Below are 19,842 nucleotides of genomic sequence, written 5' to 3'. Positions count from 1 at the left end.
TAAATAAATAATAATTCTGTACTTTTAATCAACCAGTGGCTGCATTCTTGGACAAAGAAAATATCATCTGAACTAATTTCATGCTTATGCAACAAGTGACATACTTGCACATGAATGAACTCACTTTTCCCTGGAGATCACTGCCTTCTCATTTATCACATTTGTAGATGTGTCACTACTGAGCACTTTCAAGAGAGCAAGTGAGCTTACTTCCCAATAGAACACTACAAAAATTGCAGTCAGCACTATAAATAATTTGTGGTAAGTATATATGGGCTCAAACTACTTAATGATAAGTTCTACCTAATGAGAAGGATAAAGAAGCCTAACACTGACTCAAACTGACACAAAGCTCAACCAGAATTATCACAAGATAAATCCAAGAATTGCCAATGTAAATTTAAAATTGGCAAAACTGAGAATAGATTCACCACATCTGTTGACAGAAAATATTACAGATATTCCTTTCTGCTGTTTCCTCTTCTATTCACATGCTGATAACTAATATAATAAAAGTAAGCCTTGGGTCTTGTCTCTTGTAAGTCAAATATACAACTAATTGCTTCTCTGACCAAAGAAACAGACCAACAGTTTCCGGTAAATTTTTACTTTTGTGCCTGTCACACTGGGAGATATATATACTTTTTCTGGTATATTTCACATAATGTGAAACGGGGTGGGAATATGTCACTGAGAGATAGGAAAGAGTAGGTAACTGTCAGAGGGACTACCTCCAGTTGGAGAAATGTCTGGAGTGGGGTGCCTCAAAGTAGTGTTCTTGTTTAATGATGTTCAGTCATGTGGAAAAATATTTGTAGATGATGCCAAAGTCTATAGACAGATAAAGACCTCACAAGATAAAAATCCTGCAGACTGATCTAAACAAACTTCATAAATAGAGCCAGAAATGGCTTCTTAGTTTTAATGAAGAAAAATGCAGTCATGCATATTGGAAGGAGAAATATGGGCCATCAATACCACACATGGGGAGCATCCCTTTGGGACAGACCTGTGAGGACAAAGACTTGGGTATTGTAAGTCTAGACCTAAAACCTTCAACACAAGTAGGCAAAGCAGCAACCTCTGCCAACTTGATTTTGAGAATTAAGAGCACATTCATTTGTTTATCTTCCTTAAGAGGAAGGACTGGCCACTCTGAATCTTACCATTAAGGAGGAAAGGAGCAACATGATTAAGGTGTTTAGAATTTTGAAAGGTTTGACACTGGGAGGAAATCAAGATTACCTCAAGCTGGCTGTTCCTATGTACCCCAGCTTACTAACCTGAGGACATTCTCTCAAAGTAGAAAAGCCATGCTATAGAACACACAAAAGAAACATATTCTTCTCCTTGAGATTGGCAAACTGGTGGAACAGTTTGCTGGAGCAAGTTGTAAACAGTGAAAGTGTGAATACTTTTAAGAACAAAATATGACCAGCATATTCATAGCCAAATGAGCTTTATGAGGTAGCTCTCTTGGCTTTTGTACTATCACTAGGTAAGCCACTCTGGGGGCAGAGCAAATATTTGAAAATTGCTAGCAGCATTATAATAAACTTCCAAGGTAAGGGAGCTGAAAATACTTAGAAATAAAAGTTCTATTTGATGAGAGAGGTGAGAACTACCACTGTTTTAAGGGAAAGAAAGTTTTTCCATATATACTGACAAATGAAAGTTATCCAGCTACTATTGTTACCAACATATGGAGTCTTGAAGTCACTGTGGATCAGGAATTAATCTTTTGGTTGTTATCAACATGGAAGGAGTGAATAGTAAGCCTGTGTTTGTTCACATTATGGAAGCCATGTGGTGCTGGTTCATCTCTGACTCAGTATTCTCCTACTATTATTGTGAGCCTTCTGTCAGCTCTTGTGGGTTTTAAGGCCAGCATGGGGGATGGCTGGTCCTACCATCTACCCGCACTGTGGCAAGGGGGAACAATTTTCCTCTGAATGGGTCGGTCTGATCTATGTCCCAGCTGGTAAGTGTGTGTCTGCAGGATGTGAAGGATAAGGATCTGGTCAACAAGGATTAGATTTATCACCCATACAGGAAAAAAGTGATACATGTTAACCAGGAGCATGACAAGCTAGTTGATGAGCTGAATACGGAGGTATGGAGGCTAAGCAAGGAAAATGATATGCTAAAGGAAAGGAATAGAGCCTTGGAGAGTCAACCAAAAGCAAAGTTGTACCGATGGTAATGTAGATGATTGCATATCTATAATAGTGGCTAGCACAGAGAACCTGAACCAAAAGCTGTTTGAGGTGAAAGACAAGATTATCAACACTGATGTTAATGTGCATGTCAGTGTGTGGGGAGATGTTTTGGTAGGAAATGATATTGGTGCTACCTCTACATCAGTAACTAGGAATAAGAGAAAGGTACTAGCTGACATGAAAGATGAGATAATAAGTACAATGGTTAACCTGCATGCTAATCCAATTGCAAATGAGAATGCAAGTAATGCTAAGTCCAATGCAGCTATCAAGAAGGAAAAAAAAAAAATCTTCTGGTTGTAAAATCTACTGATAGGGATAACAAGTAGCCAGAAGGTAAACTGAATTTGCAAAGGTGCTGAAAGATGTGCCAGGAGCGGATACCAAATTCATAAGTAGCGGCAATTCAGTTACGAATTTCGCCAGTGAGACTGAACACCAGATGGTGGCTAAAAAGACCAGTGATGGATTAAAGAATCTGGAAATGAATTTCACTATGAGGTTTCATATGAAGATAAGATAATGATTTGTAATGTTTCTAGAGAGGAGAATAAAGAGGACATTGTTGAATATTTGGTAGCTAAAAATGTTTATCTTCAAAGTGTAGACAATGTGCATGATAAAGTTAAGCTTGTACAATGGTGCCTCACAAAAAGACACTTCAGGGGTGAGAGGTTGTCTGTTACTGAGAGCAATTTGTCTGTGAGACCCTTAAACAATCCCTTTCCTTTTTGGTAGTTAATTTCACGTCACGGATTGAGTGACGTCACAGCGGTTCCAACGAGATGCCAATCCGCCAAATCACCGACAGTCGTTTTCCACCTTCCCGCAGTCACGCACGCTGCTGCTCCACTTTGGATACTTTGCTGGTAAGCTTTCTCCTATACAGTCCAAAGTTGACTGTGGGTGAAAAGTACATCGTTGGACTACAAACATCTGATAATACACTCCCCTTTTCCTGCTTTTATGCAGTCGGGAGTTTGTGGGTGAGTTTTTCTACCACCGCACAATAACAACATATGGTAGGTGTTGATCGCATTATCTCTGTCTCCTTTTTGGGCAGTGTGATGTCGGGCATGGAACAGTCTCTTCCCACGCCCCACCGTTCATCATCCTCTGGTGGGAAAAAGAGGAGACGATCCTGTGGATGAATTCACCCTTCCACAAAATGACGCTTCGCTCCCAGGGACCAGTCAGGCCGCCACCGCCACGTCAGCACAGCCTTCTGTGTCTGACGACCGGGTTGCCCTGGATAGACTGTCTACCCTCGTGTCTGGCCTTATCGAAAAGTTGGACAGGGACACCGGGACTGACTTCAGTGGCTTTCATGCCCTCTCTTCCTCGGAAGAGGAGGAAGTTTTTGTTCCTCCGACTCCGTGCACGAGCCAGCCTGACCCTCTTGACAGCCTGGACCAGCTTGGGCGTGAGGAGGGTGCAGATGAGGATTTCCTGAGGGCTTTGAGTGACCTTTCTGGCCATTTCCATGGCGAGGAGAAAAAGGGAGACCCGCTGTCTGACCAGTTGGCCACCATCCTCAACGCCAGTCTTCGCCGTCGACCTTTGTCAGAGAGTGTGAAGTTAACTTGTGGAAAAATCAAGCTTCCGAGTAATGTGCCGAACCTCGCTGTGCCTGTGACAAACGCGGCGATAACTAAGGCCATGAGTGTAAACGGGAGGCTGGTAGATACCAAGCTTTTCCAGACTAATTGCCTACTGACAAAGGCATTAGTCCCTATTGCTGTGTGTCTTGATGATATTGGGAAAAAGAAGGACAAGAGTTTGGCTTGTTATTTAGATGGCCTTAATAGTTGTTTGCGCCTTCTCACTTCAGCGGTGAATTACCTAAATCAGCTGCGCAAGGATGTTGCCCGTATCCATGTCCGTGACTCGGCCATGGTTGATCTCTGCAAGTGGGAATGTGAAGTTGGTCAGCAGGAGTTATTCCCCTTTGACGTTACCAAGAAATGTGAGGAGATCCACAAGGCAGGCCGGCTGGGCAGGCCGTCTTTTCGCCCACCTGCTAAGTCATCTGGCAAAAGGTACTCTTCCTTTTCCCGCACAACCCACCGGTCTTCTCAGGCTCACCACCAGTCCCGGCCTCGTTCTCAGACTCGGCCTTTTTTCGCCCAGCGGCCACCCCAGGGGAGGGGGATGCACGGGCCGAAGCTACACCATCAGTAATCTCTCCGGTGAGTTCCTTAACTCCACAGTTAGTTAATACCCCTGATAACTTTAGAGGGGGAAAAATTTTTTCTGCTCAGCCCCTGTGGCAGTCTCTCACACAGGATTCCTGGATTTATGATGTGGTGAGGGGGAAGTTCATAGAGTTTATATCTTTACCTTTTCAGACTGTTCCTCCACGCCCTCTAACTCTGTCTAGGGCTGACGATCGAGCTCTGGCCAATGCTTTACATCATTTCCTTCGTCATTCTATTGTGGAGCATTGTTTCCCTGATGTATCTGGCTATTTTTCAAATGTGTTTCCCATCATCAAGCCGGTTGGGCCAGCGAGAGTAATTCTAAATTTGAAGCATCTTAATACATATGTTCCTTATTTGCATTTTAAGATGGACACATTGAAGGATGCGATGCCTTTAATTTCTCCTAACTGTTTTTTGTTACAGTGGATTTTAAGGATGCTTATTACTCCATTTATGTTAGACCTGAGGACAGAAAATGGCTACAATTTATTTGGAAGGGCCAATTTTTCAGATTTACTTGTCTTCCGCAGGGTTATCTTCCGCCCCTCGCCTTTTTACAAAATTGATGAAACCTGTCCTTTCCCACCTGCGATCCCTTGGGATAGTAGTCTTATGTTATCTTGATGACTGCCTATTCATTGCTCCATCAGTAGAGATTTTACAGACTCAGGTTGGCTATGCTTTACTTCTCTTTGATTCCCTGGGTCTCACTATCAACGTGCAGAAGTCTGTTTTGGAGCCAACACAGAAGGTTACTTTTCTGGGTGTGGTTCTGGATTCTGTCGCCATGGCTGCTACTTTACCATTCAGTAGGAAGGAGCGCATCAAGGAACAAGGCTTGCTTCTTCTCAAGGGTAATGTCACTCTACAGGACTTATCATCTTTTATTGGTTTGGCTGTGGCTTCTGCCCCTGCAGTAGAATTAGCTCCTCTCCGTTACAAGTACCTGGAAATATTTAGAAATCAGGGTCTAGTTCGCTCCTGTGGTGATTATTATGCCAATGTTATTTTGGATGACCATGCCAGATATTTGATCTCTTGGTGGGTGGCTAATATAGACTTTCAGGAGAAGTCTCTACTCTCTTCTTCCCCAGATTGTGAGTTGTTCACAGATGCCTGCCTCACTGGTTGGGGTGCTTCAATAGGGAATGTCACGACTGGAGGTCACTGGGCCCAAGAGGAGCTAGACCATATTAACATCTTGGAGTTAAAGGCCATTCTGTTGGGCTTGCAATCCTTGTGTAAGGATAGGACTGGCTCCCATGTTAGGCTCAGATCGGACAACACCACTGCAGTTGCTTGTATTGATCGTTGTGGCAGTACAAGACCTAACCTTCATGTTCTTACCGAAAAGATTTTTGAGTGGGCTGCTTCTAGGATATTACTCTATCTGCACAGCATGTACTGGGTTTGGACAATGTAACAGCTGATGTAGAATCTAGGGTCACCAGGATGGATGGTGAGTGGATGTTACTGCCATATATTTTTCACAAAATTTGTCAGCTTTTTTATACTCCTGGGATTGATCTTTTTGCCACTCGCTTAAATGCTCAGTTGCCTGTCTATGTCTCCTGGCGGCCAGACCCATCTGCTATGTGCACTAATGCCTTCACCTTGGATTGGAAAGATAAGAGCTTATATGCCTTTCCACCTTTCAGCCTTGTATCCAGAACTCTTCGGAAACTGCAGGACGACAAAGCAACAGCTCTGATGATTCTTCCATTATGGTCGACTCAAGTATGGTTCCCAACAGCTTTGCAGTTGCTGACAGAAGATCCAGTTTTGCTTCCTCGCTGTCCCCTGTTTCTCCCTCAGCAACCAACTCTACCACACCCTCGGGCTCAGGGGTTGGTTTTGACAGCGATGGTGCTCTCAGGGCAGCATTCACGGATCGCGGCCTTTCGCCGGAGGTTGCCCAGTTTTTGCTTCACTCCTGGAGATCTAGCACTAAGGCACAATATGGGCCGCATATCAAGAGATGGTTGTTATTTTGCCTCAGAAGGGAAGTTGATCCACTTCAGCCATCTGTGAGTATTCTATTAGATTTCCTTTTGTTGGAATTTAAACGCAAGACAGGTCGTGGATACAGCTCCATGAACACCATTCGCTCAGCCATCTCAGTTATTGCTACTATTGACGGCCGTCCGGCAGGACAACATCCTTTAGTCACGCGATTTATGAAGGCAGCTTTCCTGGAGAGACCTTCTTTTCCCCGCTCTCATACAACTTGGGATCCTCAGATAGTGTTAGATTTTTTTTGTGGTCTTGGTCCTACTGTGGACTTGTCTCTTCTTCAATTGTCCAGAAAATTAGTTACTCTTATGCTTTTGTTGTCGGGCCATCGTGGTCAAATCTTACATTTGCTAGACATTAGGAACATGTCTCTCATGGAGTCACAGGTTGTTTTTGGGATTGGGGATTTGTTGAAGACTTCTCGTCCTGGGGCCCACATATCAAGTTTGGTTTTCGACGCCTATCCACATGACAGCTGCTTGTGTATCGTTGACGCCATCAAGCATTACCTGGATAGGACTAGATCCATCAGAGGATCACTTACAGGGTTTTTCCTGACTACGCGACCTCCGGTGAGGTTGGCTTCTAAGGATACATTGCGTCGTTGGGTAAAGGATGTGATGAGAGCTGCTGGCGTTGATGTTACTGTTTTCTCTCCCCACTCTACTAGGTCAGCCTCTTCCAGCAAGGCAGCCCGGAGGTTGCCCCTTTCTACAATAGTCTCCACCATTGGATGGGCCAGGGAGTCTACCTTTACTCGGCATTACCACAAGCCTCTTTCTCAGCCTGGCCAGTTTGCAAGGGCGGTTTTGTCCTAATGGTTCTGAGATTGTCTCTTGTTTAATATTTGTAAGGCCTTGTGGTCACTTTTCTTTGGTTTGCCATTATACTTTTGTATTTGTATGTATCTGGGATTGGGTCCCACATTTTTTGTATAACGGGTTGTATTATAATTATTAGCACTGTGGCTTACATTGGTTTGTATTGTTTGTCACCTGGACAAGTTTTGTAAGGTCACTTTGGGTTTCAATACATGGGCTATGCCTTACTCTGTTATGGTTGTTTTTCCTTTCCAAAGGTCAGGGTTTTACTCCCCTTTCTCCTGGTTTCTGTAGGTTTGAGGAACCTCTCTAAATCTCTCGTTGGAACCGCTGTGACGTCACTCAATCCGTGACGTGAAATTGTAAGATTAAACGAATACTTACCAAGTGTGAAGTTTGATCGCAATTTTACGATCTATTGAGGACGTCACAGGGGTGTACAACGCCCCCCCTCCCTACCCTGTCTGGTTTTACTTGGGCTTTGGGGCATGTTTCCTACCTGTTTTGTAAATGCTTCCTCAAACCTACTCTCTAAATTGACTGTCGGTGATTTGGCGGATTGGCATCTCGTTGTACACCCCTGTGACGTCCTCAATAGATCGTAAAATTGCGATCAAACTTCACACTTGGTAAGTATTCGTTTAATCTTACAATTCCTGCCCAGGATTTCCATACACAGATGTCTCATATGCTGAATATGATGTCTCAGTTCACTAACTTTCTTGGTATGGCTGGTGTTAATAAGCCTACCACCCTCAGAGAGGTTGTTAAAGAGGTAATTGAGGAGGCAGTTCCTAACTATCTTTCGGTTGCAGCTCCCCCACTGGTGACTGTGGTCACGTCTGGCGCCCCACCCACCCCTGGCGACAGAGAGCTCATGCCGGTGAGACAAGTCGGGTCGGTCGGTGAGGGACGGTTGCCAGTGGGTTATACAGGACTTCCCCATTCCCCTAGTGCTGAATGTTTAGGGTTTCAGGGTTCAGGTAGCTACCATGACGGTGTTCCTGTACAGGTTACGACTGACATCTCACTGGGTGGTAAGTTTCGTGCGAACGACAGCTGTCTGGGAGACGATATCGCATCTTCTCCTGCCAAGAAAGCCAAGAGAGTGGCTAAGGATCTTACAGGACGAATTAAGCACTCACGAGCTGAGTGCTCATCTAGTGACAGAGGTGTCGTTGCGAGTCTGGTCCATGTCTGTTACAATGCAACCTCACCTGTCCCGTTGCGACGGCGGACAGACTTCAGCCACACCACCAGCACGGGAGAGATCAACTGAGGTGGTGGCGGTCCAAGTTACCCATGCTCCTCACTGTCTGGTAGACGGGCAAGCTTCGGCCGACTGTCATATGGGTTCCTGCCATAACACACGATCAGTGTCCACCCATTCCACCCTTCCAGCCTTGGAGGAAGGAAACTGGGCTGCCCAGGGTTCAGTGGCTCCATGGCATCCCAACGTAGGTGAATCGGTGCGCCCGCACCCTCCTGCCAGTCGCTTGGATGATGATCCAGACCCCTTGCATCAGACTTGTGACCCTCGGCACGCCACCCATGAAGACTTATACCAAATTTCTGAAGAGGAGGAACAACACACGGTGAGTGAGCCCTCAGACTTCTTAAAGCTGGCAAACTTTATCTATGACAAGTTTGGTGAGGCCAAAGGTGTTTGTGAGACACGACACGACCGTGCACCTGGGCCGGGACAGGAAGACTTTGTGTTACTGCAAGAGACATCTTCATACCCTTTCGCTGGTCGCGCCCCTTGACGAATTCAGCCCACCTCGTGGATCAGTGGGTTGCTGATCGCTTGCATGATGGCAACACAGCCGCCCTACCTTATACACGCAGGCCAAAGAGAAAGTAGTATGTGGTCAGTGATGATGACTCAAAGGAAAAGGGTGCTGTAGTTAACTCTTCCCTTGCTCACTTCCTTCCCAGAAATGCGTCAGATATCCGCCCTAACATGTCTGCCACCGACTTACTCCACTTAGAGGAAGCAGTATGTGGCATAAGAGAAGTGCAGAACTTCCAGTTCTGGATGTTTGGGGCAGTCTCAAGACTGGTTAAACTGGGAGATTCTGTACCTAATAAGGATACCTTGATGGCACAAGCAGTCTCTAGCATGCAACAGGCTATGCAGACTGCTTCGAAAGAGACCACTACAGTTTTGGCTAACCTATTGACCTTCAGGAGACAAGCTGTGTTGAGGAATCTCCCCTCTTCATTCTCCATTTTGGATAAACGTATCCTCATGCAGTTTGAGGAGGACAAGGTGACCCAGGCTAGGAAGAATGCTGATGCCTTCTCTACCAAATCCTTTCACGAAGCTGCTGCTGCAGCATTCAAGAAGAGGCCTCAGCAGGTTGAGTCACCCCTGGTCAGACCTCCGGCGACTAAACCCTCTACGTCTGGGTACAGGCAACCATGAAGGCAGGCCTATCCTTTTAAGAAGCCAGAACGTCCTGTCTTGTCTTCTCATCCACACAAGGACCGTAATTCTTCGGCCCAAAGCAAGAAGGGTTTTCGAAAGTAGGAGCCTCTTCCCTTGACCTCTCAGGTAGCGGCATGCCTTTCACAGAGTTGGGAAAAGTCGCAAGAGAAGGGAGCCGAACCATGGGTAGTGGATGTCCTCAGACACGGTTACCACATCCCCTTTGTCAGTCAACCTCGGCTTTCAAGGTTCCCAATACAATTTGGGAGATTTTCTCCCAACTTGGTGAAAGGCAAGGCTTTAGAACAAGAGATACAATCCCTTATACAAAAAGGGGCAATAGAACAGGCAACTGCTTGCCTAGGGTTCTACAGCAGAGTGTGGTGCCCAAACTTACAGGCGGGTTTCGCCCCATTATCGATCTCTCCACCCTCAACCAGTACATTCACATAACCAAATTCCGGATGGAGACAAGTGCATCGGTGATGTCGGCCATCCGAAAGGAGGACCGGATGCTGTCAGTCGACCTGCGGGATGCCTACCTTCAGATTCCCATCCATCAGGGGGGCAGGAAGTACCTTCGATTCACCTGGCGGGGGCAAGTTTTTCAGTTTAGAACTCTCTGCTTCGGACTGTCAACAGCACCTCAGGTCTTCATGAGTGATGGCTCTGGTTTCAATGGATTTACACCAACAAGGGATTCGTTTGATCCATTACTTAGACGACTGGTTACTTCTCTCCATCACCAGTCAAAGAGAAATGAGGTCAAGGGAGACGCTCCTAGATTTGTGCGACACTCTCAATATCTGGATAAATTGGGAGAAGTCAGATCTCGAACCTGTGGATTATGTATTGTATTAATGCATATTACGTGTATGTGGCAACACTGTGTATTTCTCTGCGCATTCAGCTAGCGCGTGAGCCTGTGCTCCCGAGTCGCTACTGGCCGCCATTTCCTACCCTTTGTAGCTCTAAGGACAAGTAAAGAATCTACGTGTACTGCGTGTATGTCTGCCCCTTACTTAGGCATACACGCCCTCCATTATATATCCCGCAACCAACATGGCGCAGTGACGACACGTCTTGTCCCTGGAGACATCAGTTACGAGGGGAAAGAACTCATCCCAGTAGCCGGCGGCGCCATCACGTCCTCCCGCCACCAGCTGTGAGATTGCTGACGTGTGTGCTACGACTGTGTAGTGCGGACCCGTGGTGTTACGTGACAGTGCAGTGCCCGGGAGTGTTTGCATCGAGGTGCCGCTTTGTTTCAGGGGTTGGTTACGTCTCTTTGCCCAGAAACGAGCGCAGTGCGACGTACCTCTGCTCTCTGTTGAGTCCCGCAAGACACTGACTGCACTGCCATTACGCGAGCGGCGTGCCGTGAGCCCGCGCATACCTCATTGCTGCACCTCTCGCTGCCTGCCTGCCCAGCTGTCTTCCCGCTACACCACACACTCTGACACATTTGCTCTCACATCTACGTGTAATTCCTCGGCATGGCGCGGTCAAAACTACGTCCCAAGCCTCCCAGACGGCTTGAGGAGGAAGATGAGGGGACGCCGGGACAACCAGACAGCCTGTCACAGACGTTGGCTGGTGCTACCGCAGGTGCCGGTGAAGCGGCGGCCCCGGACACCGTCGCCCCACCTCCGCCCGCCTCCCCACCCACCACCACCACTCCACCCAGGTCGCCACACCATGCACCTTCTCACACACCTGTCTACCCTGATTTCTCAGTATTCTTCCAATGGTTTGCTGACAGGGAGGCGGCCGCTCGACGTGAGATGGAGGAACAACGCCGGGAAGACAGAGCTGAGTTTCGTGCTCTGTTAACCAGCCTCACTTCTTCCCAGGGCGCGCCCGGTGCGGCTCCGACGAACCCCCAGACGCTTGGGAGTCCTGGCGGTGCACAGAGCGGCTCCGGTACCCACCCACCTGTGCAGAAAGCAGCTGTCACACCTCCGCCGCCACTGTCACACGACGTGACGTACCAAGTGTTTCGTGAGTGGAGGAGACGTTGGGAGGACTACGCGACGATGATCGACCTGCCCAGCCTGACGCTGCCTAAACAGAGGATCCAGCTACGTATGTGCCTCACTCTGGAGACGCAGAGGGTGTTAGAGCACACATTACAGGTGTCGCCTACCTCTCTCAAGCCAGTTGATGAAGTGCTTGACATTCTCCAGGCTCATATACGTGACTCCAACAACGAGGCATTGCGTCGGCGAGCCTTCACTAGCTGTCGGCAGGCGAGAGGCGAGCCCTTCTCCGAGTTTCTCGTCCGACTGAAGAGCCTGGCGGAGGAATTCGACATCTGTAAGGCTCACCACCTGGACTGTGAAGAGGCCTGGATGAAGCACGGTATCCTGACAGGCGTCCACGACGAGGAATTGGTGACCAAGATTGTGTCCCTCGACGCCGCCTCTACTCTTGCTGACGTCATCAATGTATGCAGGGCCCACGAGGCGACGCGGTCAGCCGCCTCTGCCATACGTGCCTCACCTACAGTGTCTGCTGTCTCAACGTATAAACAGACGAAGAAAGCAGCACACAAACCTGGAGTCCCCTCGCCAACCTTCACCCACTCATCGGGCGCCTACCTCCTGCAGCAGCTGCGGCAGGCGAGACCACGGCCCGAAGGGCTGCCCAGCAACAGGTGTTACGTGCAGAGGTTGTGGGAAGACTGGCCACTACGCTTTGATGCCCAAGTGCCCAGCCAGGCAGTCTACGTGCACTGCTTGTAACCGTCTGGGGCACCTGGAGAAAGTCTGCAAGCAAACCAAGGCAAGGAGTAAGTCGCAGCGACCCGAGAAGCCGAAAGGGAAAGAGGAAGACACCCCACCTTCCACGTGGTGCGGTTACAGTCTCTCACAACGGACCCAGGGTCTCATGAGGGCCCACCTGAGGCCTCATGTCAGTCTCCTATCAGTACTCGTGATGACCCGACACCTCCTCCTACTGTACGAGTGGAAGTGTTGCATGACGGTCACTCTGGTGGTCTGGACTTCATTCCCGACACTGGTGCCGACACGACGGTCATCGGCCCACAGCACTTGAGAATGTTGGGCATCGACAGACAGGCTCTTGGTCCTCCTCCATCCCTTGCCTACTACAACGCTGATGGGACGAAGATGTCTGCTGCCCTCGGTTCGCTCCAGGCCACACTAGTCTACGGCGAGCTGTCTTGTACGGGCTGGATAGATGTGCAGGGTTCGTGGAACACCCCACTTCTGTCCCGTGAACACTGTCGTGCTTTGGGGATCGTGCCTCACGACTTCCCTGCTCAGATTTTCTCAGCACGAGGCAGTGTCGCCAGTGTAAGGGAGGCGACAAACGCTCCAGCTCCACGTTCCAGCGTGCCTGCGTTACCTCTTCTCAGCACCACTTCCCCAGACGCAGCGAAGGAGTACTTCTTGAGGGAGTACCAGGATGTCCTCTTGACAAAGGATTCCACACAGGATGCTCCACTCAAGCCGATGTCTGGACCGCCGATGAGGATCCACTTACGAGACGACGCCCAGCCGTTTGCTGTCCACACGCCGAGGCTTATTCCTTTGGCCTACAGGGACGCAGTGAAAGCTGAGCTGGACTCTATGGTGGCACGAGGCGTTATTGCTCCTGTTGGTGACGTCCCATCTTATTGGTGCCATCCGATGGTTGTTGTGCCGAAACCTGGTGGAGGTGTCAGGATCACTACGGACCTGAGTAAGTTGAACGCACAAGTATCTCGGCCTGCACACCCATCACCCACGCCTTTTGCAGCCATCCGAGCGTCGATGCCAGGGCACGCTACTTCACCACGATTGACGCGTTGTGTGGATATTGGCAGATACCCTTGCATGAGGACGACCAGGCCCTGACTACGTTCATCACTCCATATGGGCGCTTCAAGTACCTCCGAGGTCCCATGGGTTTCGCAGCCACAGGCGACGCCTTCTGCCTCCGAGGAGACATCGCGCTACAGGGAGTGCCACAGTGTGTCAAAGTCGTGGATGACATTCTCGTGTACGACGAGGATTACTTCACACATCTACGCCACGTTAACGACATCTTGGCCAGATGCCGAGCCCATGGCATCACTTTAAATGCCAAGAAGTTTGTGCTGGCGGCTCCATCAGTGTCCTTCTGCGGCTACAGGCTCTCCCATGACGGCATCGCAGCAGACCCTGACAAGGTTCGGGCCATCACTGAGTTTGCTACGCCTGCTACGTTGACCGACCTTAGGTCCTTCATGGGCCTTGTCAACCAGCTCGCCAGCTTCTCGCCCGACCTCGCTGCCACTGCTGCGCCTCTTCGCCCACTTTTGAGCCCCAAGAAGTCGTTTGTGTGGACGCCCGACCATGAGCAAGCCTTCCAACGTGTGAAGATGGCCTTGGCCAGCCCACCAGTCCTAGCTGCCTTTGACCCTGCTCTCCCTACGACTCTGCAGACCGATGCTTCCCGCCTGTATGGGCTGGGTTATGCCCTACTGCAGGACCACGGTGGTGGACAGCAGCGTCTCGTCCAGTGCGGCTCACGTTTCTTGACGGATACAGAGACCCGATATGCGACGATCGAGTTGGAGATGTTAGCTGTCGTATGGGCCATGGGGAAGACCAAGTTCTACCTCACAGGATTGCAACACTTTAACCTCGTCACCGATCATCGCCCTCTAGTTCCCATCCTAAACAGCTACTCCCTTGACGCTATAGAGAATCCACGTCTACAACGCCTCAAGGAGAAGATCGCCCGTACATCTTCACAGCTGTATGGCGCCCGGGCAAGGAGTTGTGTATCCCGGACGCTCTATCTCGCTCTCCTGTTGGCTACCCAACGCAGGCTGACGAAGTCCTTGGCACTGATACCGGCTTCCAAGTTAGGAGTATCGCTACACTACGTGCGATGGAGTCTCTTGCTCCGTTGGTGCCTCCTGATGTTGCAGAAGCACCTCCTGGCAGTGACCTTGCCCTTGAGGAGCTTCGTAAGGTGGCAACCGAGGACCCCGAGTACGTCCAGCTCCTTCATTTTGTGAAGAACGGATTCCCTATGGACAGGTACGCCCTCCCCAACGTGCTCCGCCCGTACTGGAAGTTACGGGAGGACCTCTACTGTGATGAGGATCTCGTCCTGTACGGTGCACGAGTGTTGGTGCCTACAGCTCTACGTCGCCGTGTCTTGGCCCGCCTGCACGACAGCCATCGTGGTGTCGAAGCCACCAAGCGCCGTGCTAGGCAGGCTGTGTTCTGGCCAGGCGTGGATGCAGACATTGCCAACACTGTTCGAGCATGTGAGCCGTGCCAGATTCTGCAGCCCAGTCAACAGCAAGAACCAAGACTCTGTGATGACAACCCAACTCGACCATTCGAGTCCATTTCTGCTGATTACTTCTCAGTTGCAGGAAGGCTTTCTTAGTCATTGCAGATCGTCTTTCCGGCTGGCCTGTCGTCGTGTCCTGTGGCGCTGATACGACGTCTGCTGCCACCATTCGCCACTTCCGCCGCCTCTTCAGGGACCTGGGTGTTCCTGTACGCCTGCGCACGGACGGTGGCCCACAGTTCGCCAGCCGGGAGTTTTCTACGTTCCTCGAGCGCTGGGGAGTCCGTCACGACACATCGACGCCCCATTACCCACAGTCTAACGGCCATGCCGAGTCTGCAGTGAAGGCCGTGAAGCACTTCATCCAGAAGGTGGCACCGTCTGGCAATATAGACTGTGAGGCGTTCGACAGGGGTCTCCTGGAGCTTCGGAACACCCCCAACCAGACGGGTCGCTCTCCAGCTCAAGTCCTGTATGGTCGCCCTTTACGCTCTTGCGTCCCCGCACATGCCAGCGCCTTCCAGAAACAGTGGCAGGCCAGGGACGAGAGTTGCGACCGTCGAGCTGCTGCCCGTCTCCGTGATGCCACAAGTCGCTACGACGCTCACGCTCGGCCTCTTCCACCCCTGCAGCGAGGTGACGTGGTTCGGATCCAGGACCCGACTACGCAGCGGTGGGACAAGGTTGGCACCATCATGGGCGTTGGCAGGTCACGGGATTACCTGCTCAAGATGCCCAGTGGCCGAGTGTGGTGGAGGAACAGGCGCTTCCTCCGCCCTGCTCCACCCCTAAACGCTTCTTCTACGATGGAGGACGCCACTGCTCCCTTGGCGGCACCTGATACGGTGGTGCCCCGCAGGTCGCCACGACTCCAGGAGAAGGCGTCCGCAGCTGCAGTCGCTCGAGTCCCTGTGGACTTCTGAGCGCAGAATGGGGGGGGAGATGTGGGTTATGTATTGTATTAATGCATATTACGTGTATGTGGCAACACTGTGTATTTCTCTGCGCATTCAGCTAGCGCGTGAGCCTGTGCTCCCGAGTCGCTACTGGCCGCCATTTCCTACCCTTTGTAGCTCTAAGGACAAGTAAAGAATCTACGTGTACTGCGTGTATGTCTGCCCCTTACTTAGGCATACACGCCCTCCATTATATATCCCGCAACCAACAGAACCCAAACAGGTCATAACCTTTTTAGGAATGGACATCCATTCAACAATTTTGAAGGTTTTCCCAGCACAAAGACGGATTCTCAATTTGTTGGAGTCTATGAGGTTTCAAGACTCAGCCACAACCCTCAGCACAAACATGGCTAATACTTCTTGGCCACCTCTTGTCGCTATCACACCTAGTTCCAGGAGGACGACACAGGATGAGGAGCCTCCAGTTTCAGCTTGCCAATCACTGGGACAGGAGGGACAGCAGCTCCCATCAGGTACCTATGTCTCGGGAGATTCTAGACGACCTTCAGTGGTGGTCAGACCCTGTGAACTTGCTTCAAGGTCAGTCACTGGAGGTGCGGAACCCGGAACTACTTCTGTTCACGGATGCTTCACTAGAAGGCTGGGGAGCATCTATTCTGGATGACGAGGCATGTGGCATTTGGTCACCTGCCGAACAACAAAAGCACATAACTCTCCTGGAGTTGAGAGCGATACGTCTTGGGCTTCAGGCATTCGAGGATGTACTGCAAGGACGAACGGTAGCAGTCCTGTCAGACAACACCACAGCTGTGTCGTACGTCAAGAAAGCAGGAGGGACATCGTCAGCCAAGCTCAACCATGAGGCCCAACTGACTTTGCAGTGGGCGGAGGACAATGCAGTGACCCTTCTTACTCAGTTTGTGAGAGGGGAGAACAAAGTGGTAGCAGACTGCCCCAGAATGGATGCTGCATCAGCAGGTGTGCGACAACCTGTGGAGACTCTGGGGTTGTCCGATGGTAGACCTGTTCGCCACACAGATGAATTACAGGTTAGCCAATTTTGTCTCACCATTTCCCGACCCAATGGAAATAGCAACGGATGCCTTTCTCTTTCCTTGGGAACACAAGGAACTGTAAGTGTTTCCCCCTTTCCGTGTCATCAGGAAGGTGATAAACAAGTTCCACAGCTCAGAGGGAGTCAAGCTTACACTAGTGGCCCCGTTCTGGCCTCAGAGGGAATGGCTTACGGATCTAGTGGAACTCTCCATCAACACGCCAAGGAAGCTCCCCATCAGGAAGGACCTGCTACGTCAACCTCACTTCCACAGGTTTCACCACGATCTCCACGTGCTGCAGCTAGTAGGGAGGAGACTATCGAGCGACTTCTCCGGTACAGAGGATATTCCAGGAGAGTGGCGAAGGCAGTGGCAAAGGCTAGACGACCTTCCACTACTTTGAATTACCAACATAAGTGGAAGAGGTTTCGGCAATGGTGTCACAACACGGGCCGTTCAGTCTCCTGCCCCTCCAGCCCCCTCCAGCCAGAAGATCGCAGACTTTCTCCTGTACTTACACGAGTCTTGTCACCTTTGTCTCAGCTATTAAAGGCTATAAAGCCATGCTGAATAGTGTTTTCTCCCTAAAAGGCTTCAACTTGACAGAGGACCCAGTTTTGAAGAACCTTATTAAATCCTTTGAAACACAAGTTCCAAAAAGGGTAGTAAGACCACCACCATGAAACCTGGATGTAGTGCTAAAGGCACTGTCGCTGGCTTCTTTCGAACCTCTCAGAGCCTCTTCGTTTAGAGATCTTACGAAGAAGACTCTTCCTTGTCTCGCTAGCATCGGCTAAGAGGGTCGGTGAGTTACAAGCCTTGTCATACAAGCTTACTCAGCAAAGCAAAGACATCATCCTGTCTTATCTTCCACAATTTGTCGCAAAGACAGAAACATCCAGCAATCCTCTTCCTAGGGAATTCAGGATAAAAAATTTGGCAGTGGCCGTGTGCCCTGATGATGAAGAACGCCTTCTGTGCCCAGTTCGGGCTCTGCTTATCTTTAGGGAAAGGATGGTGAATGTGGCAAGAAGACCTAGAAACCTCTTTGTCTCTCCTGCAGACAAATCCAAACCACTTTCAAAGAATCCTTTGGCCTATCTCCTGAGAGAAACTATTCTGCAGGCCCACCACTCACTGCCCGAGAACCTACTGATGCCTCTGAGAGTGAGAGCACATGATATTCGAGGGATTGCCACCTCCCTTAATTTATGGAGGAATAAACCAGTGGAGGCTGTTCTCAATGCAGCTTCCTGGACGACACTTTCCGTCTTTGCAAAACATTATCTTCACGACGTCGAGTGTTTAGATGGGGACACCTTTTCTCTCGGCCCGATAGTTGCAGAAGGTGGCATGTGACATGAGCACTATCTTAAGGTGGCATGCTATGCCTTGCTATGCTTCACCAGAGCTTTGTGGGGGAGAGCACATTGCCTTAGCCTTGCCTTGCTCCTCTTCCTTTGCTCCGAGTCTAGATGTAAGTGCTGAGGCAATTGTTATTTTCTTTTTTTTTTGGGGGGGTCTCGGTTATACATGCACCCACCACCTTTTAATGTGGGAATCTTCATAGTCATGTGAAACAGGGGTGTGCAACAAATTATTTTTCAAGTATAAAAAATATTTTTGCACACTTACCTGTTTCACATGACACATACCCACCCTCCTCCCCTCTGCATGTTCCGTACGCAGAAAGCAATGGAGCGGTTGCTGAGCAGGTAGTGGGGGTGCGTAGAGGAAGGGGGGTATGAGTGCTTCCCATTTTCTATGAACCCTACCTCCTCTTCCTCCACTATGAGGAAGTTTTAGGAGGTTCTTATATATTCTGCATCAGGGAAAGAGAGAGAGTCCACCTCTCTTCCTAGTCATGTGAAACAGGTAAGTGTGCAAAAATATTTGTTATACTTGAAAAATATTTTCTTTACCTACTAAGAACTTTTTCATGATACAAATGCTTATATTTTTATTTGTGGGGACTTTAACCCCTTAGGCACCATGACACATTTTCATGTTCATTCTGCTTACTATTTGGTGATCTTACAGATTCAAAAACTTTTGTGGGGATTAAAATAGAGAGGACTGTGGCCATTAATCATCTGAACACCATATACCCTTCCTAATATCAATAAAATCGTCTAATCCTACCTAAAACTAATGGTAAAAATGTGTCCCAGTACTGAAGGGGTTAATAGTGGAATTAATTATGTAAATTATCAATACTGTAAAACACTGTAAAACTTTCATGGACATCATGTCAACTCCACAATTCTCAAATAAACTCATTATAACCATTTCTCTCCCAAGTGATGAATTCTTGCTAAAGAATTCATCACCTTGTAGTTGAGCTGGATTTTGTCACATCTTGTCATAGACTTGTTACATCTACGACTGATGTACGCAGAAATACAAAGTTAAAAGAAATTAAATTAATATTGAGCATTCAACTTTCGATGACTCTAATAAACAAAACTTCTACTAAAATTAATAATACATGTAGTAATTGCCTCCATACACTTGGCAGTTTAAGGAAAGTTGAAGACTGCTTGAGTTCCCTGGTCCTTCTATATAGTAACACCCTTAAGAATGAGTATGAAAATGTGTTTCCAGTTGTCACCAAGATAATGTTAAAAAAAGATAATGCTCTGTGGATTAACACTGAGATTTCAAATGCCATTTATGTCAGACAACATAAAGAAAGGATATGGCACCGTGATTGCATATCACAATCTCGCAGAGAGTATATTTATGCTAAGAATGTGGCAAATAAACTAGTAAGGAAGTGGAAATGTATATACTGCAGGCAGGAACTGATGCTAGGAGACTGTACTGTTAACAACTTCACTGGTAAGAGGAGTGCCATGAATATTTCTGATGGGCTCTCAGATATCGA

At 48.8% G+C, this 19,842-nt stretch overlaps 2 protein-coding genes across 3 annotated transcripts in view; one reads left to right on the top strand and one right to left on the bottom strand.

Moving 5' to 3' along the window:
- The window catches only part of LOC123508026 (tryptophan--tRNA ligase, cytoplasmic-like), a 33,207-nt gene that overhangs the window by 10,789 nt on the left and 2,576 nt on the right, over positions 1-19,842 (bottom strand). The gene's annotated exons all lie outside the window — the stretch shown is intronic.
- Positions 984-7,487, top strand: LOC123508473. The gene is made up of 4 exons (XM_045262224.1): positions 984-1,064; positions 2,078-2,199; positions 3,305-4,408; positions 6,079-7,487. The coding sequence occupies exons 1-3, from the start codon at positions 984-986 to the stop codon at positions 4,398-4,400; spliced, it is 1,299 nt and encodes a 432-aa protein (XP_045118159.1). The 3' UTR covers positions 4,401-4,408; positions 6,079-7,487.

Source organism: Portunus trituberculatus, chromosome 24 (assembly GCF_017591435.1).
Source record: "Portunus trituberculatus isolate SZX2019 chromosome 24, ASM1759143v1, whole genome shotgun sequence".
Taxonomy (NCBI): Eukaryota; Metazoa; Arthropoda; class Malacostraca; order Decapoda; family Portunidae; genus Portunus; species Portunus trituberculatus.
The sequence above is the reverse complement of the archived record's forward strand: the minus strand, read 5'-3'. Positions and strand labels throughout refer to the sequence as shown.

What these genes read in the sequence shown, in the direction of transcription:
- LOC123508473 (XM_045262224.1), top strand. Translation starts at nt 984, where the DNA reads ATGGGGAGCATCCCTTTGGGACAGACCTGTGAGGACAAAGACTTGGGT. An exon ending in ACCTAAAACCTTCAACACAA is followed by an intron (nt 1,065 to 2,077) that starts GTAGGCAAAGCA and finishes CATGTTAACCAG; the next exon opens with GAGCATGACAAGCTAGTTGA. An exon ending in AAAGCAAAGTTGTACCGATG is followed by an intron (nt 2,200 to 3,304) that starts GTAATGTAGATG and finishes GGCATGGAACAG; the next exon opens with TCTCTTCCCACGCCCCACCG.